Below are 13,482 nucleotides of genomic sequence, written 5' to 3'. Positions count from 1 at the left end.
GTCGGGGACCACAGTCGGGGGTGGGGCTCTGACGTGTGGGAGGGCGGGGCAGGCAGCAGGTGAGCCGCCAGGTCTCCCGGGCTCCAATCACTCCGGAGACTGAGCCATGGGGCGAAAGCCGGACAAGGACGGGGCCTACGGTGAGGCTGGGGAGGAAGGGAGGGAGGCCAGCCAGGTGGGCAGGGTACCTGGGGCTGGCTGCAGGGAGAGGAACGAGGGGGAGTCTGGGGGTCCCCGAGGGGAGGGCCGGGAAGCAGGAACCCAAGGAAGGAGGCGTTCTGGGAGGGAGAGGGGGCTCGGGCCTGGAGCCAGTGCTGGGGAGCCTTGGGGGGCTGCTGCTGGGGTTGGTGGGTGTGAGGATTTGGAGCTGGGGTCCCTGGGTGTGTCAGTCCTGGGCTCTGGGTCCCTGAAGGCAAGGCCTTGACAAACAAAGCCTGTGTGAGGTGGCCGGGTAGGATCTTGAGCAGGAGAGTGGGGTTTAAGGCAGGGAGGGCCGGAGCTGGGGGAGGCCCTGGAAGGCCTTGTGGGCAGCAGCAGCTTAAGCCCGGGCCCTGCTGCTGGGGGTGGGGGAGGAAGGGGCGGGGCCATCTGGTCAGGGTCTGTGAGGTCTTGAGGGATTGGGATCCTAACCAGGCTGGGGTCTGCCTGCAGGGGTCTCTCTCTAGCCCCTGTGGAGGAGGGGCTAGGGGCCAGCCACAGAGGGAGTAGGAACCTGCCTGGAATGTTCTGAGGAATAGAGGCAGGGCCTTTGGGGGTTTCTGTGGAGGGTGAGGCCAGAGGGAAGAAGGGGCAAGGAGCCAGATCTCAAGGGATAAGGGCTTGAGCCTGGCGCAGGGGGCGTGGGGAGAGAGGGCCCCCAGGAGAAGGGGTGCAGAGGGCATGGGGAGAGGGCCCCCGGGAGAGGGGGCCAGCTTCAGATCCCTGTGAACAGTGAGGCCTGGGTGCCTGAGTTCCTGTTGGAGGGGAGGGAACCCTGGGCCTTGGCCCTAGGGGGATAGGGAAAGGGGCAGATGGAACTTCCCAGTAGACTTCCTGGAGGAGCTTTGGGTCAATCATTCACCTCCTGTCCATGGCCCCGGAGGAACAGAGTCCAGAGCACGAGGGGAGAACAGATCCCACCCTTCCCAGACTTGCCCTGCTTCTGGGTGCCTGTGAGGACCCTGGCTGCCAGGCCCCACCTCCTCCCAGTGTGTACTCAGGGAGGACCAGGAACAGTGTGCGGCCACAGTCCCAACAGGCCAGCTCAGGTGTCACCCTGACTTCCCGCCTGGGGACTGAGGTCCCTTCAGAGTGGGGGTCCACAGGGGCCATCTCCGTCTCCGGACCCTGGGGGGGTTGACACCTGTGGACTTGAACCATGGAAGGAGGTGGGACCTGGGTACCTGTGGGGAGGGGCCGTGACTTGCCAGAGGGGCTCCAGGTCTGTGCAGTCTGGAAGGAGCTTAAGGGAGAGGCAAGGGACAAGGGGTGGGGGGATGGATGTGAAAGCCACTAAGGCACAGGGTCCCATGTCCCAGCTGGAGGGAGACTCAGGAGAAATGGAACAGAGGGGGAACAGGGGACCAAGACTATTTCAACAGCCTGGGTGAAATTCCTGGGGATTTAGTGAGACTGACCAGGCTGGAACCCTACCTTTCCTGCCCCCTCTCAACCCTGTCCCCTACTCCTGCCAGCACTGCCCTGCCATTACCACCCCCTCCAATACCTGAGTGCTGGTTATGGGGGCCTCACTGCCCACCCTCCTCCCCGTACCCCTCAGGGAAACCAGCCAAGTACGACCCCTCCTTTCGAGGCCCCATCAAGAACAGGTGAGTTCTGAGTACTGCCCGGGGTCGGGGTGGGGGCAGAGTCAGGGAAAGGGGTCATTTTGTTTGCTTTATCTTTATTGAATATTAGTAAGAAGCAGAAAAAGAACCCCCCCCCCCAAGTGTGGTGCCTTGGGACGGACTGCTGTGTCGGGTGTCCTGCTGCGTGGTGCCTTGGGGCGAGATGTTTGTTCCCTGGTTTGGGTGCTGGCTACACCTGCTCGTGCCTTTTGGGAAAACCCTCAGAAGAAGACGCACCCACCCAGACTCAGAGATTCCCTTTAATAAGACCTGCTGCTGCTACCCTCTCGCACCCCCCCGCCCCTGTCACTGGCCAGCCTGGGACCCCAGGGGACGGCACCCCACACAGCCCCTCCCGGAAGCAGACTCCCCCAGCTCCCATCCCCATTTCTCTCCCAGGGGCTGCACAGATGTCATTTGCTGCGTCCTCTTCCTGCTCTTCATTTTGGGTTACATTGTGGTGGGGATCGTGGGTGAGTTTCCAGCCGCCCAAAGCTGGGGCAGTGGGGGAGGGGCAGGGACCACGCCCGCAGCTGCCCCCACTGAGCCCCTACCTTGCAGTGTGATTCATTTGTGTCTGTCTCCAGCCTGGGTGTATGGAGACCCTCGGCAAGTCCTCTACCCCAGGAACTCCACGGGGGCCTACTGCGGGATAGGCCAGAACAAGTGAGTGCAAAGGCGGGCAGAGGTGGGCAGGCGGGCAGGAGAGCAGAGGACGCACAGGGCTGGTTGCCACCCCACCCTGTGCCTCCTGGAAGTTGACCTCTCCAGGCCGCATAGAGAAGCCTCCTATGCTGTCAGCCCAGACCTGGGAGGCCTTGCAGGGTCATAGTTAAGTGCATGGTTTTGGAGTTCAGAGATTGGAGTCTGGACTCCCTGCTGGGCTTAGTTCTGGTTGTGTGGCCTTGGGCAAGACACTCAGCATCTCCGGGCTTTGACTTCCTCGTCTGAAGCAGACGGATGTCTTCAGAAGCAATGCTCTCAGTTCCTACAAGCAGGATGCTCCATGCATCATAGGACCGCTACAATTTCTATAGCATTCACTATGTCCAGGTAGGCAGTGCAGGAGGGCCCCCTTATCCGTGGGGATGGTCCCAAAACCCCCAAGGATGCCTGAAACCTCAAATAGTGTGTAGAGTCTATATATTTTCCTAGACATACCGATCTATGATAACGTTTAATTTGGAAATCAGGCCCAGTAAGAGATTAACAGTAATCAATGATAAAATAGGACAGTTATAATGATAGAGTATAATAAAGGTTATGTGAATGTTCTCTCTCTCTCTGGAAATATCCTGTACTTTGACCTTCTCACATAAAGGAAGCACTTTATGGCTTCTTTCTGGCGTAGATGAGTCACCAGCATCACTGTCCTTGTGCTTTGGTGCCGTTATTAGGTAAAATAAGGGTTAGCCAAGCACAGGCACCGTGAGGCCACGATGGTCGCTCTGGTGTCAGGGTGGTGCATGGCGTGGACACGCTGGACAAGGGCCGGACAGAGTGAACCATCAACACTCTGCTCGCAGTGAGGAGCGCTTTGAAACTTACAGATTGCTTCTTTCTGGAATTTCTTATTTAGCATTTTCTTTTTAAAATATGTTTTGGGGATAGGGCCGGGGCTGTGGCACAGCGGATTAAATTGCTACCTGCAGCACCAGCACCCCCAAATAGGCGCTGGTTTGAGTCCCAGCTCCACTTCTGATCCAGCTCCCTGCTACTGCACCTGGGAAAGCGGTGGAGGATGGCCCAGGTGCTTGGACCACTGCACCCATGTGGGAGACCTGGAAGAAGCTCCTGGCTCCTAGCTTCAGATTGGCACAGCTCCATTTGGGGAGTGGACCAGCAGATAGAAGATTCTCTCTCCCTCTCTCTCTCTCTCTCTCCCCCCCACACACACACACACACTCTCTCTCTCTCTCTGTCTCTCCCTCTCTCTGTGTCACTCTGCCTTTCAAATAAATAAACAAAATAAATCTTTAGAAAAATAAATTACCTTTTTATTTATTATTTATTTTAGTTGAGAGTCAGAGACAGCTTCCATCTGCTGGTTTGCTCCCCCAAGTGGCCCCAAAAACCAGGGCTGGGCTGGGGCCAAGCTGGGAGCCAGGAACTCCATCCTGGTGTCCCACACACCGTTTGAGCTGAGACCAGGAGGCGCATTAGCGGGAAGCTGGGATTGGACTCAAGCCTGGGTGTTCTCTTGCAGAGCACAGGCATCTCGTGGGCTGTCCCAACCCCTAGGCAACCGCCGGCCTCTATTTAATATTTTCTGACTGTGGTTTAGCAAGAGTAATGGGAGCTGGAGACAGCAAAGCTGCGTAAGAGAGGACTACTGGACAGGGGTACTGGACACCCACAAGTGCCGCTCAGCCACTGCTCGAGGTCATAGCTGGTAGGAGGGTGTTTGGCCCTCAAGTTCAAGTGTGTGGCTACCTTTAGCTGCGGCAATGCTAAATGACTCAGAAGCCTTGCGGGCGTCTCCCCGCCTCCCTAGCTGAGCCAAAGCCAGGAGCTGGCTTGTGAAGTCCTGAGGCCACACTGGCCCCCCGCTGTGCTCTTGGGGAGACCCCCTAGCCATGCCTCCCCACCCCCAACACCTGGCCAGGCCCCCACATGCAGACCTCCTCCCTTGCTGCAGAGAGAAGCCCTACCTCCTGTACTTCAACATCTTCAGCTGCATCCTGGGCACCAACATCATCACAGCCGCCACCAACGGCCTCCAGTGCCCCACGCCCCAGGTGAGAGCCCGGGGCCTGCCTCTGCCACAGGGCTTCCCCTGGGGTCCCCAGGGGACTGCCCCTCAGCGCGCCTGCTTTCCCCAGGTGTGTGTGGCCTCCTGCCCCGGAGCCCTGTGGGTCCCGCAAGAGAGCCAGTACTCGCAGACGGTGGGCGAGGTCTTCTATTCTGAAAACAGGAACTTCTGCCGGCCCGGGGTGCCCGGGGATCTGGTGAGCGCTGCCCCCAACCACACTGCTGCCCAGAGGGCCCACAGCAGCCGGGGAGGGTGGGCCAGCTGAACCCCAAGGTGGTGGTGGGCGGTGGCATGGTGAGGGTACCCACTTCTCTGTTCTGAGTCTGGGCGTCTGTCTGTCCTCCCCCACCCCACCCCCGCCCCAGCCGGTGCTCCAAAGCCTGGAACAGGAACTGTGCCCCCGTTTCCTGCTCCCGTCCTCTCCAGGTGAGAGTACACACTCCTTCTAGCCCTGGGCTGGTGTCACCCGTGAGCGGAAGTCCGGCCCGGACAGAGTAGGGCCACACAGCTTGTCCATGGCCCAATGGGGGTTAGCACCAGGCCTTCCCGTCCCTCTCTGCTGCACGCCACCCCAGTGAACTCGTCACTGCTCATTGGCTCCGGCTGTGTGCCAGGCACTGGGGACGGACGCAGGGAAGAACATTCTCCCTGCTGAGCTGTGTTCTGGGCACACGGACCAGAGATGTTCACAGAGAGGCTGTAAGAATCCCATGACACACTGGGGTGTCCCTGGGCACACACTGATGCGTGACCTGGGGGCACGCATCCAAATGTTGTGAGCGAGTGTGGCTGGGCAGTAGAGTCTCAGCCCACCTCTTTTTTTCTGATGCTCTTCTTGCCAATAGCAAATGTTATCTTTTAAAGATGTATTTATTTATATGAAAGCATTACAGAGGCAGAGAAAGAGAGAGAGAGAGAGGTCTTCCATGCTCTGGTTCACTCCCCAAATGGCTGCAATGGCCGGAACTGTGCCAACCCGAAGCCAGGAACTTCTTACGGGTCTCCCACACTGGTGCAGGGGCCCAAGGACTTGGACCATCTTCTGCTGCTTTCCCAGACCATACTAGAGAGCTGGATTGGAAGTGGAGCAGCCGGGACTTGAACTGGTACCCATATGGGATGCCGGCATTGCAGGCAGCAGCTTTACTCGCTACACCACAGCATCGGCCCCACAAATGTTATTTTTTTTAATGGAAAATGTTCTTTGTTAACTTATAGCATAAGAAAAGATACCCAGTTCTTAGTGTAAGTGCAACAGGCAATATCTCAAATGAATACTGAAAAGCCAGATACATCTAAGCTGAAATTCCTGCACTTCCCAGCTGTGTGGGTTGGGGCCAGTTACTCAACCTCTCTGAACCGTGTTCTTCATATATAGAATGTAGAAGGAAAAGCAAGCCCGCCTGGCCAAGATGATGTGAGAGTGGCAACCAATGGCTCTGCAGGCGCCTTGGGAAATAGGGGTGGGGTGGGAGGGCTTCCTGGGGGAGCTGAGCCGGAGCTGGAGCTGACCAGGGGATAATGGATGGCGTTTCTGGGGGCACGGGAAGCTCTCTGAGAGACCCAACAAGAGCAAGCATGGAGCCGAGGCAGCAGTGAGCAGGGCTCTGCTGGCAGGACCTGGAAGCCTGGCCAGCGAGTGTGGCCCAGCCCTGGAATGATGAGGCCTGTTGGTCCTCTCAGAGGACGGACTGAGATGTGGCAAGGTCAGGGTGGAAGTTACAAGGTCCAGGCCAGAGGGGAGGGGGGGCTGAAACAGGGTAGCAGTGGAGACGGGGCGGGGGGGGGGGGGGGGGCTTGGATTCTGCAAGCCAGGAGCTCCCATTGGCTGTTGGGGGGGCTGAGCCAGCACTCCTCCCTGCCCCCTCCAGGGCACTGTGGCCTGGGCAGGGGGCAGAGCCTTCCCAGGCAAAGGCCTCCCTCCCAGCACCCAGCACCCAGCACCCACTTCTCCCCTGCAGCCCTGGGCCGTTGCTTTCCGTGGTCCAACGTGACCTCCCCAGAACTCCCAGGAATCAGCAACACGTCCATCTCTCAGGGCATCAGGTAGGCATCCCCCAGCCCGCACATCTGCACTCCCACCCTTCCCCCCCCCCCCCCGCAGCGCCCCCTGACTGTCTCTCCCCGACAGCGGGGTTCTTGACGCTCTCAATGCCCGAGACATCGGCGTGAAGATCTTTGAAGACTTCGCGCAGTCCTGGTATTGGATTCTTGTGTGAGTCATCAGAGCCCCCACCCCCCAGGCCCATTTTCCCTTCTCCCCCTCCCTGATCCCCTCTCGCAGCCTGATTTCTGAAACAGAGGCTCTGGCCAGAGCAGGAGGGGCTGCAGCTCAGAACGGACCCCCAGCCCGGCAGGACTTACAGGGGAGGGGCCCTGGGGGTCCTCTGACAAGGCTGACCCTAGGCTCCCCATGCCGCCTGCAGTGCCCTGGGCGTGGCTCTGCTCCTCAGCCTGCTGTTTATCCTGCTTCTGCGCCTGGTGGCCGGGCCCCTGGTGCTCGTGCTGATCCTAGGGGTGCTGGCCGTGCTGGCCTACGGCATCTACCACTGCTGGAAGGAGTACCGGGTGCTGCGGGACCAGGGCGCCTCCATCTCCCAGCTCGGCTTCACCACCAACCTCAGCGCCTACCAGAGCGTGCAGGAGACCTGGCTGGCTGCCTGTGAGTGCCCTGCATACCCCAAGCCACCAGCCGTCCAGGGACCACCCTGGGCTGTGCCTGGCCCGGCCCCAACGCAGGTCCCCCACCCCTGTGCCCCGCAGTGATCCTGCTGGCCGTGCTCGAAGGCATCCTGCTGCTGATGCTGATCTTCCTGCGACAGCGGATTCGCATCGCCATCGCCCTGCTGAAGGAGGCCAGCAAGTGAGGAATGATGGGGCCGCGGCAGGGCTGCGGGCCCAGCTAGGGGGTGGCGGGGAGCCCTAGAGGAGGAGGGCAGAGTAGTGCGATGGCTAACACTGATGTGTGGCTTGGATGCTCAGAGCCTCAGTTTTGCCATCTGTAAAATGGGTATAGGGTTATCACAGAGATTAAATGAGTAAGCCCTGTCCAGTGCCTAGAATGTGGAGTAGCCCTTCTAGAAGGGTTGGTAGGAGTGGTTGTGGGTAGGAGGCCAGAACCCTGGCAGGGAGAAGCAGCAGCTTGCCCCCTAACCAGGAGCTGCCAAATCTACGAGAGACTCTTCCCTTCCCCTGGGAGCCGCCGCGGTGGCTTCTCTGCCACACTCGCTTCTTCTGCGGCACCCGAGCCTGGTTGATGCAGTGGGCACCTGTCCTAGGAGCTGGGGACATGGACGGGAATGACTCTGAGGCTGCCCAGTGGCTCCCAGCCTGCAGGGTCAGAGGTCAGCCCCGTGAGAAGACCCGCGGGGCCATGCTGGCTGCAGCTCTTCCCTCCCACACAGGGCAGTGGGACAGATGCTGTCGACCATGTTCTTCCCGGTGCTCACCTTCGTCCTCCTGCTCATCTGCATTGCCTACTGGGCTATGACTGCGCTGTATCCTTTGCCCTCCTGGATTCGCGGGGCCGGGCGGGGCATGTGGGCGCTTTCCTGGCAGTGCCTGAGTGCTGTTGGGAAGACACAGCCCCTGCAGGCCAGAGTGGAAAGCACGGGCACCGCGTGACCTCCAGCCCGCTTTGTGCACCCAGGAGCAGGTCTCTAGGGTGCGGCCTGCGGGCGTTCCAGCTCCATGCTTTCCTTGACGCCCCAACTGGATACCTGGCCACATCAGGGCAACCCCAGTACGTCTACTGGGCCCCCAACGCCAGCTTGCCTGGCTGTGAGGAAGTGCCGATGAATACGTCGTGTGACCCCATGGTGAGGGGACATGGGGTAGACGTGGAGGGCACGTGAGGGGCCACTGATCAAATCCTTCCTTGCACAGAGGGGGCTGATGCCCAAAGAGGGTGAGGAGCTCACGCAAGGCCACACAGCAGGGCAGGAAGCAGCCAGGCCGCCGGCCCCTGACCTCACATTCTTCTTGTGGAGCCTGGGACAAGAGCCTTGGCCTGCTGGGGAGGTAGCAACTGGGGCTGGATACTGGGTCGGTCCTCTGCCTGGAGGCCCATGAACCACCCCTACACCCCAGCCACTCCCCTGTAAGATGGACATGATCTTAATACCTGTCCATGTGGGTGGCTGAGACGGTTCAATGATGCTGAACGCGCATGGTGCTTAATACAATGCCTGGCACCTGTTAAGAGCTCACCACTGGTTGGGTCGTTTTGTTTTGTTTTGTTTTGCCCTCCTCCCTGGGAATGCTGCCCTATGCATACGCAGGTGCAGGTGGGAGTCCTGAGGGCACAGGGTCTGGGAGACAGGGGGAAGCTGCTCCCCAAAGTCCCCTACGAGGGCCCCGGGGCGGAGGCGCACTAGCCTGTTGGGAAGGGGTTGTCGTCAGCACTGTGCCAGGTCATCGACTCGGCTGAGCTGGGCCCCTGGGCTGTGGCTGCGGGCATTAGCCCCACTCTGTGAAAGGGCTTTGACATGTCAGAGGGCCCACTGCATGCCAGGCCCTGGGGGTGACAGCCCAGAAGGACCTGCGGCTCATTTTCAACCTGTCCTCCACCCAGCAGTGAAGATGGACGCAAGCCTACAGTTATGCACAAAGTGAACAGTGGTTCATTTCTTTTAAGCTTGTTTACTTTCATCTGCTTGAAAGGCAGAGAGAGAGAAAGACAGAGAGAGAGAGGAGAATTTTCCATCTGCTGATTCACTCCCCAAATGCCCACAACAGCCAGGGCTAGATCAGAAGTAAAGGTGGTCATGAGACTTGAACCCACACCCGGATCTGCACTCTGACCTGGCATGCAGTTGTCCCAAGCAGCAGCTCAAGCTGCTGTGTACAACACCTGCCCCAATTTTTTTTTTAAGCTCTACTTATTTATTTGAAGGGCAGAGGCAGAGAGAGAGTCTTCCATCTGCTGGGTCACTCCCCAGATGGCCTCAACGGCCGGAGCTGGGCAGATCCAAAGCCAGGAGCCAGGAGCTTCTTCCTGGTCTCCCACATAGGTGCAGGGGCCCAAGGACTTGGGCCATCTTCCACTGCTTTCCCAGGCCATAGCAGAGAGCTGGATTGGAAGTGGAGCAGCCGGGACTCAAACCAGTGCCCATATGGGATGCCAGCACCACAGGCAGATACCTAACCACAGCGCTGGCCCCTCATTTTTACATTTCACTATGGAAGATTTCAATCACGTGCAAAGGTAAAGATGATAATACAGGGACAGGCAGGCTTGTGGTGCGGTGGGTCAGGCCACCACTGGGGATGCATGCATCCATGTCGGAGTGCCAGTGTGAGCTCCTGCTGCTGCCAATCCAGCTCCCTGATAGGCCTGGAATCCCAGCCACGGACGACAGCTCAGGCAGCTCAGTTGCTCCCACTAGCTGGAAGACTCGGATAGCGTTCCTGGCTCCTGGCTATTGGCTTCTGCCTGGCCCAGCCTTCCACTGTTGCCGCCATTTGGGGGGCTGAGCCAGCAGATGGAAGGTTCATTTATTTCCTTCCTTCCTTCCTTCCTTCCTTCCTTCCTTCCTTCCTTCCTTCCCTCCCTCCCTCCCTCTCCCTCTCTCCCTCTCTCCCTCTCTCCCTCTCTCCCTCTCTTCCTCTCTCCCTCTCTCCCTCTCTCCCTCCCCCTCACTCTCACTCTGGTTTGATTGGCCATGCCTGGCTCTGTCTCTCTCTGGGTTCGATTGGTTCTGCCTCTCTGTCACTTTGCCTTTCAAATAAATGCATATTTAAAAAAAAAAATAGTGCAATGAATCCTTGTACCCAGACTTATAGCTCTCAATTTTGCTATTCTTATTCCATCTACCCACTCCGCACCTAACCCTGTAACCTAACCCCTCCACACCTGTAATTTTTTTCTGGAGTTTTTTTTTTTTTTTTTTTTAAGACAAATTCTAGATATCATACCGTTTCACCTGTAAGTATTCCAGGATGGATCACAATAGATGAGGACATTTAAAAAGCGTAACCACTGTTACCTCCATTATCAGACCTTACAAATCAGAAATAATCCCTTAACATCACCATGTACCTGTCTGTTAGCTGACTGGGAAGTGTTTTGGGTGTCATTGCAGAGGCGCTGTGGGAGGGGGCTGCTAGTGGGTATGGCAGACGGCCTGCACTCGCACCATGGTGACTTGGCCCAGATGGCCTGGGAGCTCTTGTGCCAGTCTGAAGCTCATCCGGCTCACACGATAGGCAGGCGGAGCCCAGTGTGAGCCTGGAGATGGAACTCCAGGCTGCCACTTCCCTCCCTCACCTCTGGGAGGGACAGGCGCCGGCTGGCCTTGGCCAGAGGCAGGGACTCTGCACTGAGGTCTCTGAAGCCTGGGCCTGAACCTGCTCTGCTCCCCCGCCCCACTCCCAGGCCCAGTCCAGGAACTACTCGTGCCCAGGGCTCATGTGCGTCTTCCAGAGCTACTCATCCACAGGCCTGGTGCAACGCTCTATCTTCAACCTGCAAATCTACGGGGTCCTGGGGCTCTTCTGGACCGTTAACTGGGTACTGGCCCTGGGCCAGTGTGTGCTGGCCGGGGCCTTTGCCTCCTTCTACTGGGCCTTCCATAAGCCCCGAGACATCCCCACCTTCCCCCTGGCCTCTGCCTTCATCCGCACACTGCGGTAAGCCTGGGGCAGGGGCTGCGGGACTGAAGTCCACGGGGGTCCCAGGGCTGCCCGCCTGACTGTCCAGCTCCCTCTGCAGGTACCACACTGGGTCTCTGGCATTTGGGGCCCTCATCCTGACCCTGGTGCAGCTGGCCCGGATCGTCTTGGAGTACATCGACCACAAGCTGAGAGGTGAGCTCCACGTCCGGTGCTGGGCAGCTGGGTCCTTGGCTAGGGGCTCTCAGCGAGCAGAGAGCAAGCAGGAGCTTCCTCTGCCCCCAGGAGCCCAGAACCCTGTGGCCCGCTGCATCATGTGCTGCTTCAAGTGCTGCCTCTGGTGTCTGGAAAAGTTCATCAAGTTCCTGAACCGCAACGCCTACATCATGGTGAGCGGACGGTGCAAACGCCCCCTCCTCCCCGCTCCAGTGCCCCCGGCCTGGCCCAGGCTCAGCACAGGTGACACCCACCCTCCTGCCCTCCCTCAGATCGCTATCTACGGGAAGAATTTCTGCGTCTCAGCCAAGAATGCCTTCATGCTGCTCATGCGAAACATTATCAGGTCAGGCTGTCCCCACCCACGGAGTGTGTTGGGGGTCCTCTCAGATTGCCCACCCACAGCTGTGCGTGCTGTGCTGGGAAGGGCCCTGTGTGCCATTGGAGGCCCGGCTAGCACCTCTGGAAATGCGAACAGTTTTCATTTTGCACCTGTCGCGCACCGTATGTAGCCCAGCGCCCACCCCCACCACAGCCTCTCACCCCCGACTCGCCCTAACTTCCGGTACAGGGTGGTGGTCCTGGATAAAGTCACAGACCTGCTGCTGTTCTTTGGGAAGCTGCTGGTGGTCGGAGGTGTTGGTACGCACCAAGGCCAAGCCTCGTGGGGGCAGAGGGTCGGGGTGCCTGGCGGCCTCAGAGGAAAGCCCTAACCTCTAGTCCTCTCCCACAGGGGTCCTGGCCTTCTTTTTTTTCTCGGGCCGAATCCAGGGACTGGGTAAAGACTTTGAGAACCCCCACCTCAACTATTACTGGCTGCCCATCATGGTGAGTGGCCCCGCTCACTCTGCTGCACACCCCAACTTCCCAAAGGAACCTGGCAGCCCCATTGGGCTTTCTGTCTTCCAGACCTCCATCGTGGGGGCCTACGTCATTGCCAGTGGCTTCTTCAGTGTTTTTGGCATGTGCGTGGACACCCTCTTCCTCTGCTTCTGTGAGTGACAACCCCAGCCGTGCACACACACACACACACGCCGTGGACACCCTCTTCCTCTGCTTCTGTAACAACCCCAGCCGTGCACACACACACACACACACCGTGGACACCCTCTTCCTCTGCTTCCGTGACAACCCCAGCCGTGCACACACACACACAACAAACACCCCTGTCCAGTCCAGCCTCAAGGTTCCAGGCTGTTCAGGTGTTTCCTAGAGACTTGGTGTTTCCAGAAACAGCATTTTGTGCACCAGGGGAGGCAGAGGGAGTCCCTTCTGACATCCTGTGGCCAGGGGTTTGGGAAGAAAGGAAAGAGCGAACGCCTCCACTTAAGGGGCCGCAAGGGGGACTTCCCAGCAGGTAGCTGTAATGAGGGGGCCTCCTTACTCCGCGGGGTGCATCACCCGTGCCGCGCGTTTGCAGTTTATCCTCAGCATCACTCTAGGGTGATACCACTTACAGTCCACAAAACCCGGAGAAAAAAACCCCCGGGAGCCACACACGCCCACCCAGCGGGAGCAGGTGCAGCCTCCCCTCCCCGACTTCCCACCCCTTCTAACCCGTCTCCGTTGCGGCTCAGTGGAAGACCTGGAGCGGAACGACGGCTCCCGGGACCGGCCCTATTACATGTCCAAATCCCTTCTGAAGATTCTGGGCAAGAAAAACGAGGCGCCTCCGGGGGACAGAAAGAGGAAGAAGTGAGGGCCATGGCCCTGACCCAGGACTGCACCCGCCCGTACCCTGGCCCAGCCACACTTCGCCTTACAGATCTCTATTTTGTAGTATCAAGATTTTATTAAAGATTGAGATTTTTGTTTTCTCAGTCTGTGACTTCTACTCCAAGACGTCCGGCCTTTTTCCTCGTCTCGCGCCGGCTCTTTAAAAATAGGCCCCGCCCCTGGTGACGTGACCCGGGTGCCATAGCCAATCATAAGGCTCGGATGGAGGAAGGCCGCCCAACTTCGCGCGGGTCAATTTGCTCTCCGCCGAGTCACGCGCTCCGGCGCCTTTGGGAGAACCAATCAGGAGGTCGCGCTCTCGGGCACTGCCGAATCGCGTGGGCGGGCCAGGATACTTGC

The 13,482-nt window shown here is 58.7% G+C and overlaps 1 protein-coding gene across 1 annotated transcript; it reads left to right on the top strand.

Annotated features, from left to right (window-relative positions):
• Positions 1–106: 106 nt before the first annotated feature.
• SLC44A4 (solute carrier family 44 member 4) lies at positions 107–13,149 on the top strand. The gene is made up of 21 exons (XM_062187419.1): positions 107–140; positions 1,760–1,808; positions 2,226–2,299; positions 2,414–2,492; positions 4,465–4,564; positions 4,649–4,774; positions 4,944–5,004; positions 6,540–6,624; positions 6,710–6,793; positions 7,005–7,240; positions 7,342–7,441; positions 7,983–8,075; positions 8,294–8,396; positions 10,955–11,208; positions 11,291–11,385; positions 11,476–11,579; positions 11,679–11,752; positions 11,978–12,048; positions 12,140–12,234; positions 12,316–12,400; positions 12,984–13,149. The coding sequence occupies exons 1-21, from the start codon at positions 107–109 to the stop codon at positions 13,103–13,105; spliced, it is 2,124 nt and encodes a 707-aa protein (XP_062043403.1). The 3' UTR covers positions 13,106–13,149.
• Positions 13,150–13,482: the final 333 nt, after the last annotated feature.

Source organism: Lepus europaeus, chromosome 3 (assembly GCF_033115175.1).
Source record: "Lepus europaeus isolate LE1 chromosome 3, mLepTim1.pri, whole genome shotgun sequence".
NCBI classification, from domain to species: Eukaryota; Metazoa; Chordata; class Mammalia; order Lagomorpha; family Leporidae; genus Lepus; species Lepus europaeus.
The sequence above is the reverse complement of the archived record's forward strand: the minus strand, read 5'-3'. Positions and strand labels throughout refer to the sequence as shown.